General features: G+C 60.7%; 1 protein-coding gene across 3 annotated transcripts; it reads left to right on the forward strand.

The window, feature by feature from the left end:
* Positions 1 to 6,800: 6,800 nt before the first annotated feature.
* TMEM119 (transmembrane protein 119) lies at positions 6,801 to 12,793 on the forward strand. 3 transcript variants are annotated; one of them, XM_005612505.4, is made up of 2 exons: positions 6,801 to 6,910; positions 10,733 to 12,793. In XM_005612505.4, exon 2 carries the CDS (start codon positions 10,745 to 10,747, stop codon positions 11,570 to 11,572), a length of 828 nt encoding a protein of 275 aa, XP_005612562.1. In that variant the 5' UTR covers positions 6,801 to 6,910; positions 10,733 to 10,744; the 3' UTR covers positions 11,573 to 12,793. The 3 variants fall into 3 exon arrangements, with proteins under 3 accessions (XP_005612562.1, XP_070131445.1, XP_070131446.1); XM_070275344.1 differs by lacking the exon at positions 6,801 to 6,910 and adding an exon at positions 9,496 to 9,720; XM_070275345.1 differs by lacking the exon at positions 6,801 to 6,910 and adding an exon at positions 9,964 to 10,032.
* The last annotated feature ends 5,480 nt before the right edge of the window (positions 12,794 to 18,273 follow it).

The raw sequence follows: 18,273 nt of genomic DNA on the forward strand, positions 1-18,273 counted from the left end.
GGTTTCACGCACAGGGAACCACGGCTGGCCTTCTTCACTCCGAGGAAAAGCCAGAACCCCTGCGAATGCCCGCAGAGGCCCTGTGCCCTCTGGCCCGGGTGCCCTCTGACCTCACTTCCTCCTGCTCTCCCCTCGCTCACTCTGTTCCAGCCACACCAGACACTCTTCCCATGCTGGTCCTCCCACCTCAGGGCCTTTGCACTTGCTCTTCCCTCTGCCTGGAATGCTCCTCCTTGGAGCTTCTCCTGAGTCCCTCTCTCTCACCCTTCAGGTCTTTGCTTGAATGCCGCTCTTTCTCTGCTTCATCTCTCCTCACCCTTCGCACCTCCTGCCAGCCCAGAGATACGTTGCTAAGGTAACTTTTTAATGTCTTCCTTGTCCCACTAGAATGTAAGGACGTAAGGACAGAGATTTTTATCTGCGTGGTTCTGTGCTGGAGCCCCAGGGCTTGGAAAGTGTCACATAGTATGTGCTCAGGAAGTCTTAAGAGAGAGAGGAAGGAAAGGAAAGAAGATAGGAAGAGGGAGGGAGGGAGGAGACGAGGAAAGAAGGGAGAGAGGGAAGATGAGACGGAAGGTCTCAGTGTAAAGGGAGGAGGCGGAGAGCAGGAGAGATGTGAGGTGAGTGCTGAATGTTTGGGTGACTCAGGGCCCCTGAAGGTCAGCTCCAAGCCCTCCCCTCTCCTCTCGCTCGCCAGGACCCTCTGCACGAAGACAGCAGGGCCCCGTTTCCAGCAGTGCCGCCGAGGAAGCTCGGAAGCATCACCTTGTGAGGGGCGAGGGGCGGGGGCCACGGGGGCTCCCGGGGAGGGACCTGCCCGAGGGCACCCAGGGGCGGCAGGCTGAGCAGGGGCCCGGGGCCAGGGCTGGCGTGAGCAGCTCACATTCCTGCCCTCCCGGAGGCTTCCCTGTGGGGCCGCAGGGAATGTAAATGTTTACCAGGCAGCGCACAGCTGGCTGGGCCACCGCGGCCGCAGGGAGCCGGGCATCCCGCTCGGGCGCCCCCCCCCCCCAAAAAGAGAGGGACGCAGGCTCCTTAATGCTTTCAGAGAACGTTTAACTGAGTCATAACCCACGTAAAGTACACGAATCTGAAGTGTGCGCTTGGCTTTCCCATCTGCTCGCGCCCACGGAACCAGCACCCACGTCTGGATGTCGCACATTTCCAGCCCCAGAAAGTTCCCGGAACCTCTTTCCAGTCAGCACGTCCCAGGGGCGACTGCTCTTCTGACCCCCGTTTCTGGTGTCGTCTGCCGGTGTCCAGAACGTCGTGGGGATGGACGCACCCACAGGGCTTCTTTTGGGTCCAGTTCTTTCCCTTGGCGTTTCTATGGGATTCGTCCAAATTGTAGGACTTCTTGCTCCTCCTTTCGTTGCTGAGAACTGGTCCGCTGTCTGGACGTACCACAGTCTGTTCATCCACTGTTGGTGGACATTTGGGTGATTCTCAGCTTTTTTTGCTATTATGGATAAAGCAGCTATGGACGTTTTCGTCTTTGGACGTGTGTTTTCATTTCTCTGGGGTAAACGCCTGGGGAAGAGATGGCTGGGTCGTCTGGGAAGTGCGCGGTTAACTTGATGAATCTGCCGGACTGCCTCCCAAAGTGGCTGTGATGTTTTCCTCTCCCGTTGGTAGTGGGCGAGCGTCCGGTTGTTTGCTGGGGGTGGGCAACAAGTGGAAAATTTGCTTAGAATCACAGAAGGACAGAGCTTGGAGGAGCCTCCCCTGACCGTTCTCGATGCAGGAAGGGAAACTGAGGCTCAGGTCACACAGTGTGGGAGGGGGCGGAGCCAAGAGCTAATGCAGGCCTCCCAATTTCCCAGCTCTAACTACTCCCTGGTGAGAAGGGGTCAGCACCCAGGCTTGTTCGCTGGAGAAGGCCTCATCCCAAGCCCTTCCTCACCCCAGGGCCTTTGCACTTTCTGTGCCCTTGGCTGCTGCTCCTCGAGTGCCTGGTTCCTCTTACCCTGTGGGTATCAGTTCAGACACTCTTCAGCGAGGCTGGCACTGACGACAGTTGCTAACACAGCTGCCCAGGCAACCGTGGCCCCCGACCCAAGCTCCTCCCTGTCTGCTCATCCTTTTTATCTCCTTGATAGCACTTTGTGGTGTTGAATTATCTTCCCAATGTGCCAGTTGGCTTGTTCCTCAACTGTCTCCCCCACTAGGAGCTCCCTGCCCCTGAGGCAGGAGCCTGGTCCGTCTTGCTCCCACGCAGGAGCTGGGGCAGGGCAAAATAATGGCAGGGTATCCCCGCCTGGGCCTCGGTTTCCCCATCTGTAACATGGGCAGGTGAAACTAGAGTCATTCAACCAGTGAATGGGCATTTAGTGAGTACCGACTGTGTTCCAGGCACTGGTGATGGGGACACAGTGACAGAAAAGACCCTGATTCTGGCCCCCGAGGCTCCCAGTCGAAAGACACATGCAGATGGGCCATTGCAGCGCCACACGCTCAGTGCTCTGGGTGGGGAGCCTGCGGGTGCAGGAGGCTGGCGGAAGCTGCTGACTTCCCTGGGTTCAGGGAGGGCTTCCTGGAGGCGGTGATGACTGAGCTACAAGATGTGCAGGGGGTGGTAGGCAAAGGGGGCGTGGAGGGCGGTGCTTCAGGTGGAAGGAACGGCCTGAGCAGCGGTGTGGCGGCCTCCGTCTTGTTCACAGCCCTGCTCGGTTCCTGGCGCCGGTCAGTACTCAGTAGACAGCTGGGGAATAAGTGAACATCTCTAATTTACAGTTGGGGAAACTGAGGCCCAGGGAGGTTGTGCAGCACGCCTCAAGCTCCGGCCTGCCCGGACGAGGCCCCTCCACCTCCTTGGAGCGCCTGATGGGAGGCTGCTGCACGGGTGTCCCTCTGAGGCCGCCGCCAGGGCCTCTCCAGCCACATGAAAGGCTTGGGGTATTTTTGTCCGGAGGGCAGGCCCCGGTGGCCTCAGGGGCCGTGTAATTAGAAGTGGCTCTGAGCCCACGAGAGGATGGAGCAGGGGCTGTGGTGGGCCAGGCAGCCGCCCCGGGGGCAACCGGGGAGGACCTGGCAGGGGCTCAGGGGGCGGGTCCCCTCCCCTCCCTGCCTCCTGGGCCAGGGCTGCTCCACAGGGCGGGGGGCATGGCTGCTAATTGCATGGCGGGCACAGGGTGGGGTCTCCGACTCGCTCTGAGGCTGGGCAGAGGGCCCGCTGCTCTGCCTCTGAAATTACAGGCTGCGAGCGGGTGGCCAGGCCTGCCCGCGCCCCTCTGAGCTGCGGTGGTGAGGGCCGTGCGGCCCGTCCGGCTCGGCCCCACAGCAGGTCCTGGAACTGGAGAATGTGGGATGTGAGACCCTCAGAATGGACGAGGAGCAAACTCTCAGAGCAGTAGGCTGTCAAAACCTGGGGATGCAAGAAAGGAAGTCAGAGTGGTCGTCCCCACGTCCACAAGCATTTATTGAGCACCTATTGTGTTCCGGGCACTGTCCTAGATGCTGGAGTTATGTCAGTGCACAGAACAGGCAGAGACCCTGGTCCCCGCAGACTTGCATCTACACTTACTCAATAATAATCCTCAGGAACCGCTCTGCAGGTGCCAGGTTCCTGTCTACCTCAGGGCCTCTGCACGTGCTCTTGCCACTGCTGGGAATCCTTTTGCCTCCTTGCCTTCCTGAATACCTCCTCCTCATCTTCACGAGCAGCTCTACGGTCGTCTCCTCGTGGAGGCCCCCATGAGCTCTGGGACCAGACTAGCCCCTCCAGACTAGCCTCCCACAGCCCCTGAACTGCCCCATCCCGGTTCTTAGCTCAGTTTGCAGTTAGAGCTTCATTGGTTTGTTTCCTTGCTCATGGCGGGTCTCCCCTGTGCTCTGCAAGCTCCGTGCCGGTGCTCGCTCATCACTGTCTCCAGGGCCTGACGTGGGCTGGTGCTCGGGCAACAGCTGTAGAGTGAATGACATTTAGGTGACAGCGTTGGGACTGAGGTGCTGGCAGGCTGTGGCAGGCCTCTAGTCTGCCCCACCTTTAGCTACAGCGCAGAGAGGGACAGTGACTTGCCCAGCCACGCACAGCTGACTCATGAGCTGGGCTGGAGTGCAGAGCTCCTTCCTTCTCTCGTTGTGACCGACATTTTTGTGGTTCTGTCCTCAGACTGTGGTTGGGAGGTTTGGCTTAAGGTCAGCGTGTGGGTCTCTGTGCACGTGTGTGGACATGACCCTTTAACGGGGTGGGGGCAGGTGGTACAGGGGAACAGGCCCCTTGTAGGGGCGCTGGCCTGGCGGTTTCATTTCCAGACGAGACCCCGGGGCTGGGGGAGGAGGAAGTATGGATCCTGGGTATGTCACGCTGCCATGTGCCTCAGTTTCCACATCCGCCCGGTGGGCTCCCTGTGTTCGGTCCCCCTCCCCAAGCACGTGTGTGGCCTGCTGGGCTGGCGGGGGCTCTAGCGGGAGGCAGACCGCGCGCTTTGGAGGGTGGGTGACTCCAGCTCCACGGGGAACAGAGGATGCTAGTCCACCTCCCCAAAGACGCCGCATCCTGGCCTCTGGAACCTGTGAGTGTGAATATGTCACCTTCCCTGGCAAGGGGGATTTGCAGACGTGATTAAGTTAAGGATCTTACATGAGGAGATGATCCTGGATTGCGGGGGGTGCCCAATGTCATCGTGAGGGTCTTTAAAAGCGGAAGAGGGATTCGAAGACAGAACGAGAGAGACGGCAGCATGAGAGCGACTCAGCCCACAGTGGCTGGCGGTGGAGACGAGGAGGAGGCCTATGAGCCGAGGGATGCAGGCGGCTTCCAGAAGCTTGAAAAGGCAAAGAGACAGACTGCCCCCCACTCCCCCCAAAGACTCCAGGACGAACACAGCCCTGCCGACACCTGGATTTTAGCCCCATGAGACCCATCTCCGGCTTTGATGTCTCCGAGCACGGTCGTCCTGCGGCTCCTGGGCTTCCCCCCCGCGGCCTTGTGAGCAGCAGAGGTTCTCCATCCTTGTCTTACAGATGACGAGCAGAGGCTCCGTGTGGGGCGGGACACGAGAAGGCAGGGTTTGAACCCAGTCTGTCCACAGGAGGAGCCCAGGACGGGATCCTGGCGGAGGCTGGGGCCTCAGGGCGCCATGCTGTGAGCCGGCCCTTCCAGGGCTGTGTCCCGCCGCCCAATTTCTCAGGGTCCCTCTCCCCTCGTCCCGTGGGCTGGCCCTGGGGGAGATCTGGCTGCTCCAGCCGCCTGCGGTCTGGTCCGAGGCTGGGCAGACAGGGCTGGGGCCCCCCTGGCCATCTTGAAGGGGGATGCCACTGCTGCAATATGTCCGTGGGAGGCCACGTGCCCCTGGGGGCGTGTGTATGTGTCCATTGGCGGACAGTCCCCCACTCCCTTTAGGACGCAGCGTTCGGGGTGCTGTCAAGAGAAGATGGGAAATTCTCTGGTGTTATTTTCCCAAAAAACAGCTGCCCTCTCCTTTTGGAGGTGGGCAGGGGCTGCAGGACCATCGAAAGGAGTAATGGTGCTCTAGAGTCCCGGTGCCTGGGGAGTGGGCACAAACTACTGATCCATGCGCTCCTCCCTCTGTCCCAAACCTTCCCTGGCTCCCTACTGCCTCCCGGATGGGTGCCGCACTGAGACTTTAGCCGGCTCCTGCTGACTTCAGCCCTCATTGCCTGCTCCTCCCTTTCGGCCACGTTGTACTCCAGTGCCTTGTCCGCATGCGGCGCCCCAGCCACTATGCCTTTTCCCAGGCTGGTCCTTTCACCTGGAGTGGGTTTCCAGGGTCTCCTCTTGCTCAGATGCCGCCCGTTCACAGCCACGTCCTCTGGGACGACTTCCCTGCCTCTTTCCCTCAGTGGACCTCTCTCCATCCCGGGGTTCCCTTGGCCTGGCTTCTCTCCTGCCACACACCCACTTCTGTTTTGTAAAAACTCGTTTACCCGTGTGTCCCTGGAAGACAGTGGCTCCTTGAGGGCTGGGCTGTGCCTGAGTCGCCTCTGAAGGCTGCCCAGCACAGCGCCTGGTGCCCTATAGGAGCCCCTTAATCACTTGCTGAATGAATGAATGAGCGCATGAGTGAATGAATGAATGAATGCAGAGGGCTGCTGACGCCCCGGGTTCCGCAGGGTTCCAGGGCCTGCTCCTGACTCATCTCAGTCCCCTGGTTGAGCCCCTCGAATTCCGCCCTGCCTCGCTTTCCCTGTCTGTGGAATGGCGCCCCGACTTTGTTCTAGATACTCCATTTGAGGTGTTGTGAGGCCGTGGATCCTGGAACATCAGAACCACAGGGAGCCCAGCAAGCTTCCTGCCCGCCTCTGCAATTGGGGAAACTGAGGCCTGGAGAAGGGCCGGGTCCAACCAGACAGGGCCAGGCGGCGGGTAGAGAGCTCGCTTGCTGCCTGAGGTCTGGACCCTCCACCGGCCTCCTCACAGCCCCGGCTCCCACTCTGCACCCCGGGCCTCGGAAAACCTGAGTCACAGCTGGAACCCAGCACGGGGAATTTTCCTCCTCATTTCCAGGGGCCTCTGAACCTCCCTGACCTCATCCCCTGTGGGAGGGGGGCTGGACCCCTGCTCCCTGGGCTCAGGGAGCACTGCGGGGCTGCCCTGTCTGTCCGTCGGCCCCTGCCTGCCCTGGGGACCCGTGGCCAGGAAGGACATGCCCCATCTGGTCTCCCCTGGGGTGTGGAGGGGGCCCTGCTGCCGAGGGAGCCCAGCCACGGGGATTGTGTGTGGCCGGAGCAGCCCCGCCCCTCCCCCTGTCCCCACCCCAAACCCTCTTAATGAAACCAAGCTGGCCCCGTGGCCGAGGGAGGGGGAGGGAGGAGGGAGGAGCGGGAGGAGGCAGGGGCGGGAGGAGGCAGGGCCTTCGCCAGCCCAGAGCAGCGGCAGTGGGCACTGCCTTGGACTCGCTCTCGCTCCACCTGGTGGGAGCGCCCAGACCTGTGTGCGCACGAGCTGGTGAGTCCCGGGGTCCCTTCCTCTGTCCGGGCAGCCTGGGGGTATCTTGGAGTTTGGGGACTGGGGGCTGTGAGAGTGAGTTGGGGGCCATCTCTAAGTTTGTGTGAGTTTTGAGTGTGTGTCGGATGCTGTGTGTGTGTGCGCGAGAGTGTGTGCTGAGGGGGAGGGTGGCAGGAGAGGTGTGCCTCCTGTGCACCCCGCGTGCGGGCCTGGGGGGGCCGAAGCGTGCGTGTGCCGTCGTGGCCTAGCTGTGGGGGGAGGTGTCGTTCTTGGAAAGTGGACACCAGGGGGGTCGCTCCCAGGGTCAGCGGGAGGGTGGTGTGGACGGGGTTGTCCTGTGTGTGGGGATCAACTGTGTGTCAGGGGGTTGTGTATACGCACATGTTGGAGGATTGGCCCGTTGTGTGTCCGTGTGTGTTGCCTGTGTGTCCGTGCTCGTGGGCCCTGCGGGCTCTCTGGGGTGTGTGCATGTTGTGTGTCTGCATGTTGTGTGTCTGTGTTGCATGTCTGTATATTGTGTGTCCGTGTGCTGCTGCTCTGTGTGTGTGTGTGTGTGTGTGTGTGTGGATTTTGAGCCCTCAGGACCCTGGTCCCTCCGCAGGGCTCCCTTCCAAGGGGCCCAGGTCCCTGTCCTCGGCTGCCCCAGGGCGGGAGGGGGCAGCGCTTCAGCCAGACCCCTCTCCCCCAAAGGCCACTAATTGAAGCCAGGTTTTTGTGGGCGCCCCTCCCCCTCTGGCCACCAGTCTCTGGGTGGGGGTGGGGCAGCTGCTCTGGCCCCTCGGCCTCAGGGCTCGGTGTCCCTGGGCCTTAGGAGTGGATTTGCATCGTCTGCATACTCCTGACATCAAAGTGTGACCATCATGTCTTAACACAATAAGCCCTGAGTGAGACGGGCTCCAACAGAGGCCTGCTCCAGTCTGGCTTCTGGGCCACAACCTGGTGCCCACTACCTGACCCCAAGGTGCATCGGGCATGCTGTTTCTCGTCCTAACGGTGGTCCAGGGAGGTGGCCTTATCCCCATGGGACAGACATAGAACCGAGGCTCAGAGAGGTGAAGAGCCCGGCCTCAGGACACACAGCTGGAAAATGACCTCCCCACTCTCCTGAGCTGCCTCCCCATTCAGGGCTGCACCCGACTGGCCAGGCGGCCCCGGGCAGCCCATCCCCAGTATCCAGCCTCAGTTTCCTCTTGGGAAAAACGAGAGACGTTGGCCTGACCCCACTCCTCACGGCCTGTGAGTTTCTGAGTCCTGGCAAAAATCACGACTGGGGAAGGAGGGGGCAGCTGACGGGCAGAACGGTCATCTCAGAGCCTGCCAGGCCTGTGCTCCCATTCTGCAGATGGGAAACTGAGGCCGGGAGCTGTCGGGGGGCAGGGTCACTCCACCGTCTCCTGCGAGGCCTGGCTGGTTCCCCACACCTTGCCTGCACCTTTCCCAGGAGGCCGGGACGGGTTGCAGGGACTGGGGACTCTGACAGTTGGGATCTTGTCCTTTAAGAGCCAACGACTGTGTGGCCTCTGTCCTCATCTTCTGCCCCGACCCCGAGGCTCAGGGGGAAGTGAGCAGTTCCCTCTGTCCAGCTCACTGCCACGTGCACGCGCGCATGTGTGTGTGTGTGTGTGTGTGTGTGTGTGTCTGGTCCTGCATTCCTCAGTGGCCAGAGCTGAAGAGATTTCACTCAAAGAGGTAAAAAAGTTGGTCTTTTTCAGGCGAGTGGGGGAGACAATGAGCAAATTTACACGGCAGGCGAAGAGAACCATTTGTGGACGTGGGTTGGAAAATGTTGACTGACCCTGGAGCCGGGGGACCCCGGGGGCCCCGAATCCCACCTTTTCCACCAGCAGCTACTCTGTGCCCGGCTCCTCCTGAGCATTATCGCATGGGTCCCGACAGCCCTGTGAGGCGGGACTGTGGCCACCTCCCCACCTGCCCTCCATTTACAGACGGGGAAAGTGAGGCCCAGCCAGCCCGAGGATCAAAGCCGTCGGTGGGAAACTTTGCTAACAAGTGCCAGAGAGGGCAGGCCCGGGAAGGAAGGCTCCGGACGTTCCTGGAACATCTCAGGTCCTTGTTCCAGCTGAGGAGTTATATCAACCAGGGGGTGTGGCCCGTTCCTGGGCCAGCCCTGGGCACGCGAGCGGGTGTGCGGCGTGCGAGTGTGCAGACTCTTCGAGTCACACAAGGGGGGTTTCCATCCCACCTCTGATGCTTCCCATCTGTGTGTCCTCGGGCAAGTCACTGCCCGTCTCTGGACCTCCGCTTCCTTTCGGAGCAATGGAGACAGGGTGAGCCGCCGCCCCGAGGCCTCCTATGGGCTTGCGTCCACACAAAGGGCGCGCCGACGGGGAGCCCAGGGCGCAAGTACGGGACCCCCAGCTCGTTTACAATGAGCCCCTGAACGCGACTGCTTCTTTTTATGTCCTGGAATTACTTTTCATGTTTCGCCATCTGAGTCAGTTTGTCCAAATTCATGTCACTGCGATTAATTTCAAGGAATGACACTCAATTGGGAGGCCTCAGGGCACTGGGAGCAAGCCACGCAATGGCTCCGTGTCATTCGTGCCTCATCTCCTAATCCCCAGGTCACCTTGAGGGGACCTGCAGTCAAGGTGTTGGGAACCTGACTTCCTCCTCCAGCCCAGGAACTTGCTGTGTGGCCTTGGGCTTGCCCCTTGCCTTCTCTAGGCCTCGGTCCCCCATCTCGGTGCCCTGAGACAGGGCCTCAGACAGGAGATTCCCAAGGCTCTTCCATCTTGCAGCTTCAAGCCCCACCCTGCGTCAGGGTCCTGGGCCCTCTGCTGGATCAGGTGGGGTTCTTGGGGGCCGGCCTGGGGGGCACAGAAAGGGGTCCCTGGGTTTGTCTGAGTGCCCAGCCCCACTCTGGCTGGCCGAGAGAGTTTGGTTTTCAGAAGCTGTGCTCCCCTGCAAGCCTGGGCTGTGAGGAATTTCTCAGTCAGCTGGGTCTGGGGGTTCACGTCGGGGGCAGCCTTCCTTCCGTGGGGGAGGGAGGTGTGGGGCTAGTTCCCGTTCAGTCGTGGCCGTCGCACTCTGGTTCCAGCTGTCTCCAGCTTTGTCTCGGGCACAAGAATTGTCCCCTGGGCCCCGTTCTGAGCCTTGAGGTGAGGGCTCGCCGTGGGGCGGACACTGTTGGCGTGCTCCCGGCACGCAGGCCCAATGCTGAGCTCAGGGAGTCCAGAGGCTTCAGAACCTCCGCATCTTCCGGAGGCGAGAAGGGGACCACTGAGGGTCTGGGGGCTGCTGGGGAGGGCTCCCCAGAGGAGGGGGGTCATTCAGCTCCCTCAGTTTCTCAGTTACTCAGCCCCACCATTGCCTCTCCCTGAGCGCCTGCATCCAAACGCCAGCCCTTCCCTCGCAAGTCCCTCAACCCCCGGAAAATGGGGATAATGACAGGCCTACCCCGGCCAGGTGGGTCTCAGGATTCAGTGAGAAATGCCACATAAGAAACTTAAAATAGTGCTGGCATGTGGTGAGCCATGAAAGGATAAGTTATTATTATTAATTCAGCCAAGTCAGGCAAGATGCATTTATTGAGCACTTACTGTATACCAGATAGTGTGCAAAACCCTGAGGATGCTGGGATAAATCGGCTTCAGCCTCTGCCCTCCCAGACCTCAGAGTGGCTTTCGGGGGCAGGTGTGGACCCTACTTATGAAGGACTGGGGTCCCTTGTACAGTGGGGGAGCTCAGACCCCAGAGAAAGGAAGCCACTTATTAGAATATGTTCTCTGCGGCTCCTGGGGGGTCCCCTGTGACCCTGGAGGCCCACTCTGACCTCTCTGCTGCCTTGCTTCCCCACAGTTCCCGGGCGACATGGTTTCTGCCGTGGCCCCCAGCCTCGTCGTGTCTCTGCTGCTGCTCCTGAGGGCCCTGCCGGCGGCGGCCCACTCTGTGACCCTGCAGGCTGCCTTCCTGGAGGACTCGGGGGGCAGTGGGGAGGCCGAGGGCTCATCGGCCTCCTCCCCGAGCCTCCCACCGCCTCGGACCCCGGCCCTCAGCCCCACATCGCTGGGGCCCCAGCCCACGCCCCTGGCGGGCCCCAAGCCCCCCACCAACTTCCTGGACGGGATCGTGGACTTTTTCCGGCAGTACGTGATGCTCATCGCCGTCGTGGGCTCCCTGGCCTTCCTGCTGATGTTCATTGTCTGCGCCGCTCTCATCACCCGCCAGAAGCACAAGGCCTCGGCTTACTACCCCTCCTCCTTCCCCAAGAAGAAGTACGTGGACCAGAGCGACCGGGCCGGGGGCCCCCGCGCCTTCAGCGAAGTTCCCGACAGGGCCCCCGACGGCCGGCCCGAGGAGGCCCTGGATTCCTCACAGCAGCTCCAGGCTGACATCCTCGCCGCCACCCAGAACCTCAAGTCTCCCACCAGGGCCACCCCGGGCGCCGGAGACGGAGCCAGGATGACAGAGGGCCAGTCCGAGGAGGAGCAGGGCAGCCAGGCGGGGGACCAGCCGGCCCAGGCATGCGGGGACCCAGCGGAGAAACCAGAGGTGCCAGAGGAGCCGTGCTCAGCGGGGGAGGCCGGCGAAGGCCAAGGGGAGCCAGGGGCGGCTCCCTCGTTGGCCCAGGAAGCCGGGGACCCAGCTGGTCCCCTCGAAAGCTCTTGTGCTGGTGGCAGCATCCCCCCCAGCATCTAACAGGCCTCCAGGGCTGCCCGCCCTGACTGTCAGACCACCATCGGTCACCTCCTCGGGCTTGGAAAGGCCCTTGGCCCTTGTTGCCCCCTGACACCCCCTCCTCAGCCTCCCCCCGCCACACATGCCAGCGTGTCCTGCCCCTCCAGCAGATAGAGAGGCTGGTCTCTGGTCCACCCCAGGAATCTCAGCAAGTTCCAGAAACGTTTGCCTCCATGGCCCCAAAGGCCTACATCCCACAGCTCCTCTGGGGAGGTGGGGACGGGGGTGCATCCCTGTTCCAGCCACGAGAAAGCGGCCCATGGACATCAGCCACGTCAGCAGGGAAACGCATCACGGGTCCCTCGTGACGGTGCAAATGTCGCTGCTTTTCCATCGAGGGAGGAAAAACCCCCAAATCACTAGTTTTGGAAGAGGTTGAACAGGAGGTGCTGATGTCCTGGGGTTGGTGCAGTTACAGCCACTGCAGAAGGGGGCCTGATCAATCAGGAAACTTCTGCGAGGGGCCCCTCCAGGGCCGTAAACCAGGGTTTCCCAAACTGGGTTGCCTGAGGTACCCTGTGGAAAAATGCTTTGGCGGACCGATGAGTTGGGGAAACACAGCCACTGCCTCTCTGCCCCCGCAGCTCCCCAGCTCCCCAGGGCTCTGACAAGTGCTACATTAAGGCCCCTGGGGACTCTGGGTCCCCTCAGCCTTTCTCCAACTGCTTTTGACTGTGGAGTTCTTTTTTGTTGTTGTTTCCGGCTACAGAGTAACGTCCTGCAGAGCACACTCTGGAAATTACTGCTCTAAGTATTCCCGAAGGTGCCCTCCGTTTCTGACTGGTCCAGGGTCAGGGGTGTGGGGGCTCGGGCCCCCTCAAGGGCCGCCTCTCATCCCACTACTGCTTTCTTGGCAGGACCCCCAGCAGCCTGGAAGCCGGGGGGCTGCGTGTGAGGGGATCCCCCCTGGGGAGTCTGGGTGAGGGGAGGGTTTCCGACACCCAGCCCGGAGCAGGGGGGCCCGGCCCCCACCCTGTGCTCGCACGTGTGGTCTGGCAGCCTGTGCCCCCTGCATTTTTTCGTCCTCGACAAGGGAGCCTGAGCTCCGTCCTGATCTGGGGAGGCTCTGGGGGGGGGGGGGCCTCTTCCCCATCCCTCCGTCCGGGGCCCCCCAACCTCTGCACGACTCTCCAGGTGCTGAGATGTAACAGACCAGCACAATAAACCTTTCTTCTGGCCTGAGTCTCGCTGGTTTTCTGAGGGGGCCAGTCCGCTGGGACACGGGGGGCGTTTCCCCGGGCTGTTCCATGGGGGTGGGGTGGCTTTCATGGGGAGACACATCAGCCAGGCCCTGGGGGCCGAATGGCAGGCTGGTGTGGGCAAGCGAGGGAGGGAGGGGTGCCCCGTGGGGACAGGGCTGGGATCTGGTGCCTCAGGCTGAGCACCAGCTCTGGACTCGTGGCCACACAGAGCCAGGTCCCATGCATGGCTGTGCTACTTGCTGTGGCCACAGGAGAGCCGCCACCTCTCTGTTTCACGTGGGCAGCAGAGGGGCTCCTGGCCGAGGTTTCTGTTTCCCAGCCCTCTGCAGAGCCGCGGAGGACTGGACTGGGCCTCGTGGACGATGCCATGCTTGCCGTGCCCTCGGCCATTGTCTCCTCACCCGCCAGGCTCCTCCTCGCCTTGGATGGCGAGTTCCCGCGGCCACAGCTCCCCCTCCGTTCCGGAGCTGCCAGCTGGAGTCCAGATGTGGCTGCACTGGGAGCACGTGCTGGGTCCCCAGGATGATGTGGGGGGGGGCCGTCCCCCCGCAGCCCTCTCCTCCGCCGACCTCACATCCATCCGGAGGGGGCCGGGTTTGGGTTTCACAACACACAATGGCCTCTGTCTTGCTCGGTGGGGGAGGGCTCTCCCCTTCTCAGCCCAGACCAGCTCCCGCCCAAGGAGTGAGGAGAACTGCACACAAATACCGAATACCCGGATGCTGTGTGACTCTGGCCAAACCATTCAACCTCTCTGGGTGTGACGGGCTCTCTCCTTGTTCTTCAGTTCCTGTGGGATCCTAGGCATTGGGGTGTGGCTGGGGAGGGCATTAAGCTTCCCCAGGACAAGGAAAAGCCAGGTAAGACTAAAGCAGACGCTGGAGATCCCAGGGGAGCAGGCAGGGGTGAGTTTCCCAGTCAGCAGCTCCCTGGTCAGCGGCTCCCCGTTAATGTTCGCTTGGGCCCTGCAGATGGAGTGCGTGGCCTCAGCCACAGCCTATGTCCCCTGAGACTGGCGGGGGAATTAAGGAGGTGGTCTGAGCCCCAGCCCTCCCTCACCTCTGAGCTTGTATAGCTACTATTCCCTCTGCCTATGACACAGTTCCACCCCCCTCCTTGCCTTGCTAACTCCCCCTCATCCTTTAGCTTCTGGCCTAGATGTCCCCTCCTCCTGGGAGCCCTCCCTGAAAGCCCCCACCTGGCCTCTCTTCCACAGTCCCCTGGGCTCCATGATAATAATAATTGCTCACAGTTAATGAGGCCCTGTGGTGGCCAGGCACCACCTCAAGCACTAGGCATCATGAACTCACTGAGACTCGCAACCCCATGAGGGGGCACTGTTACCGTCCCCATGTCACAGATGAGGAAACTGAGGCCCAGAGAGGTGAAGTCGCTCGCTCAGGTCACACAGCCAGGATTCCAGGCCCGCAGTCTGATTGCAGAGTCTGAGTGCTCTGCTGACTCTCCTGCTTTTTTGATGAATGAATGAGTGAAGGAATGAGCGAAGCCCCAGGGGAGGGGACTGCAGGCTCCGGGCCCCTCCAGTCTGCTCCCACGTCTACGATGGAGCTACCCAGGAGGGGCCTTTCGTGGGCGCACATCTGGCCGGCACCAGGGGGGAGGCAGCCGTGAGGGAGAGTGGCTGGGGCAGGGTGAGGTGGGGCGGGGCGAGGGGGCACGCAGGGCTTGAGGTGGGGATGAGGGGTTCCCCTGTTCCCAGGGACCCGGGTCTGCCAGGCCCCCGTGGTCCCAGGACTGGTGAAACAGCACAGCTGCCCCAGCCCCTGTCCCCCCACCAGGCCTGCTGTCGCGGTAAAGTGGGAGGGAGAGGGCGAGCAAAATGCCCCCAGACACGGACTCGAGCTCAGGGTGGGAACAGGGGCCCCTGGCGAAGTGGGGTGGGGTGTGGGAGAGCCCCCTCCCCAGGCCCTGCCTGCTCTGATCAGCCCCACGGGCTGGCATTGCGGCTGAGGGTCACGTCCAGGGTGAGAGTGGGAGGGACGGAACTCGGGTCTCCGGGGCAGCTCTGCGCTGGGCGCATCGTCTTTAACCCTCTCGTGTTGGTCAGGGTGGTTTGGGCCCTGGGCTGAGTCAATGCCAGCTCCACCCTTCCTAGCTATGTGGCCTCAGGCAAGTCGCCTCACCTTTCTGGGCCTCCGTTTCCACATGTGTAAAGAGGGGATGATCCTCCCCATTGGCTGGAGTCTCCACCCTGCTCATTGGGGTCACCTGGGAGCTAAAAATCCTGACTCCCGGGTCCACCGAGACCAATCAAATCAGACGGTCTGAGGGTGCGGTGGGGCATCGTCACTGCCAAGACACGGAGTCCACGAGGAGCGGGGTCCTGGGTTGGTCTGCCGCTGTTCTGTCCCCAGCAATTGGCGCGGGGCCTGGCGCACAGCAGCTGCTCCGGGTGTGTGTGCACACGCGCACTAGTGTGTCAGGCCGAAGGAAGGCATTTGTGCCAGAGCATCCACAACCACGTCTAACCCTCACCACTCTCTCCGCAGTGAGATGAGCCATTTCACTATTCCCATTTCACAGACAAGGAAACCGAGGCTCAGAGGGGCGCACTGCCTTGCTCGAGGTCACACAGCCGGGTACAGCTGGAGTTTGAACCCAGGTCTGCCTGGTTCTTCACTTTAGAACTTCTCTGTGATCCAAATGCCGGGCCCCTCTGCTGGTGGCGGGGTGGGGGGGCGAGGGTTTTGTGTCCACTGCGTTTCATCGTGGGTCCCATGGCCTTGTTTCCACCCCTCCCTGTCCCCCGGGGTGTCGACGGTGACTGCCCATCGCTGTGGGCCCGGCCTGTCTGGGTCTCACTCTTAGATGCTTGGAACCATCGAGTCTGCCCCGGTTGGGGTTAATGAGGTGGCCCAGGAGTGAGTACCAGGCTCCCAGATCCTTTATTTTCCAACCACAATTATTACTAAGTACCCGTTATGTGCCCGGCACCGGGGTCATGCCACCAGCAGGATGGCTCTGAGCCCGTGTTCTAGTGGAGGCGACGGAAACACCAATAACAGGAGGAGCTGCCATCGGTTAATGGACTGCTATGTGTGCGACTGTTACACGTGCAGGCGCTTTAGCAAAATGAGTTTTTACAGCTTTACTGCAGGATAATCGACAGCCAATAAGACGCACGTATTTGAGGCGCACAGTGTGATCGTTTTTTGGACGAGTGTCTGCTTGGAAAGGCACCACCCAGCAAGATAATGAACGCGTCTGTCACCTCCAGAAGTTTCCTCATGCCCCTGTGTCACCCTCCTTACTGCTCCTCTCTCTCCTCTACCCCTGATCCCCAGGCAACCATTCGTCTGCCTTCTGTCACTGTGGTTCATTTTTATTTTCTGGAATTTTCTATCACTGGAACCACACAGTGTGAGTTCTTTTTTGTCTGGCTTCTTCCACTCAGCATAAATATTTTGAGATTTACTGATGTTATTGTATCACTATTTCGCTCCTTTTTATTGTTGAGTAGCATTCCCTTGTATGGATGGACAACAGTTTGTTTACCTGTTTACCTGCTGTGGATGTTTGGGTGGTTTCCAGTTTTTGGCTATGACAAATAAAGCTGCAATGAACTACGGATGTGACTTTATTTCCTCCTCACAACCTTCTTATGAGATGGTTATTTCTCCCCATTTTACAGATGAGAAAAATGGGGACTCAGAGAGGTCAAGTCACTTGAACAAGGCCACACAGCCAGCTGTTGGAGGATAGAGCCTGAAACAGTGGGAATGTTTGAGCTAAGTGACTTTAGGGGAGCTCTAAAGTTCAGAGGGTCTCAGACCCTGAGCTAGACCAGCTCCTCATTTTCTCCGCGGGCACCTGAGGAGCAGAGGGGCTGGGACCTGCCCAGCGCCGCCGGGCCGGAACCGGCTCTCCGGTGGTCAGTCTGGTGCTGGTCCTGCCTCGCTCTGCTGTATCCCCGGCTCGGCTCTTCGTCTGCTGTGCAGGAGGCCGGGGATTTGCCTTTTCCCGGGAGGTCTTCACTTCAGGATGCCTCCACTGCTCAGAAATAGCCGGAAGCACTCAGCGCAGCTGCTCCCCTACATGTAGGGCGGCCGGGCCTGATGGCGGCAGCTGCAAGGATAAAATAGCCCTGCGCATAAACCCGCTTTGGCCAGGGGCCTCGGCGCCAGAGGCCTCTGGGGTGGCCAGCACAGCATGCCCTGGAGGCTGGAGGGACCAGGATGCGTAGAGCAGGGACAGGAAGGGGACGGGGAGGTAGTGGGACATGGAAATAAGGAACCAGGAAGGAGCCCAATTAAGCCACCCGCTGTGTGCCTTTGGGCATGTCAACTTACCTCTCTCAGCTCCTGGCCCTCACTTGTAAACCCGGAACCACAGCCCTTGCCCTGTCTCCCTCAGGCCCCAGAATGCTTCAATGTTAATAGATGTGAATGCAATTTAAAACGTGTAGGGAAGTGCAGCATAGTGGTTAGGGGTGCAGGATTCAGATGACCTGGGTGGCAATCTCAACTCTCCTGTGTGACCTTGGGCAAGTCACTTAACCTCTCTGGGCCTGAGTTTCCTCAGCTGTGAATAATGGTGGTGTGGGAGTTGAGTTCATTCACTTAAAGTGCTTAGAACAGGGGCCGGCCCAGTGGCACAGCGGTTAAGCGCACACGTTCCACTTCGGTGGCCCGGGGTTCGCAGGTTCGGATCCCGGGTGCGGACATGGCACCGCTTGTCAAGCCATGCTGTGGTAGGCCCACATATAAAGTAGAGGAAGATGGGCACGGACCTGAGCTCAGGGCCAGTCTTCCTCAGCAAAAAGAAGAGGATTGGCAGCAGTTAGCTCAGGGCTAATCCTCCTCAAAAAAAAGAAAAAAAACGTGCTTAGAACAGGCTCCCTATGGGTACTCAGTGAATGTGAGCTGTAGACTGTGAAGTGCTGTGCCCAAATAAAAGGGGGAAACCTCTGTCTGTAAATGTCTGGCTGCTCTGCGCGTCCCCTCTGCTCTCCAGCTCTGGGTTCAGAATCTTCAGATTCACGAGATCAGTGAGTTTCAGAAGCCTGAAGCTTCAGAGTCTTAACATCTTTTCTTGGGGGGCAGTGCTGAGGGTCCTGGGAGTGTCAGGGAGGCCAGAGCGACGCCGGCAGCCAGGGAAGTCCCTTGAACTCCGGGCTGAAGGACGAGGCCAGAGAGGAGAGACAGGCTCACGCTGTCCTCTGGGGGCTGAAAAGGCCCCACCGCGTGCGCCCCTCGGCAGGGGCTCGGCGCCTGCTGGGGCCCGGGGTCAGGGCGCAGCTGTTCCGCGTCTCCAGCTGGGGTGGGTGACCGCAGCCGGGCTTAGACACTGTCTGGGCGAGTATGGCTGGACACGTGGTGGCAACGCGGGTTGGGCAGCCCAGGGACTTGGGCCCATGGGGGGCAGGCGCCAGGGCTATTTCTGGGGGCTGGACGGGTGGGGGGACCCGGTGGCTCCTTTGCCAGGGGACCCAGAGCATCT

The sequence above is a fragment of the Equus caballus genome, chromosome 8 (assembly GCF_041296265.1).
Source record: "Equus caballus isolate H_3958 breed thoroughbred chromosome 8, TB-T2T, whole genome shotgun sequence".
In the NCBI taxonomy this organism is placed as follows: Eukaryota; Metazoa; Chordata; class Mammalia; order Perissodactyla; family Equidae; genus Equus; species Equus caballus.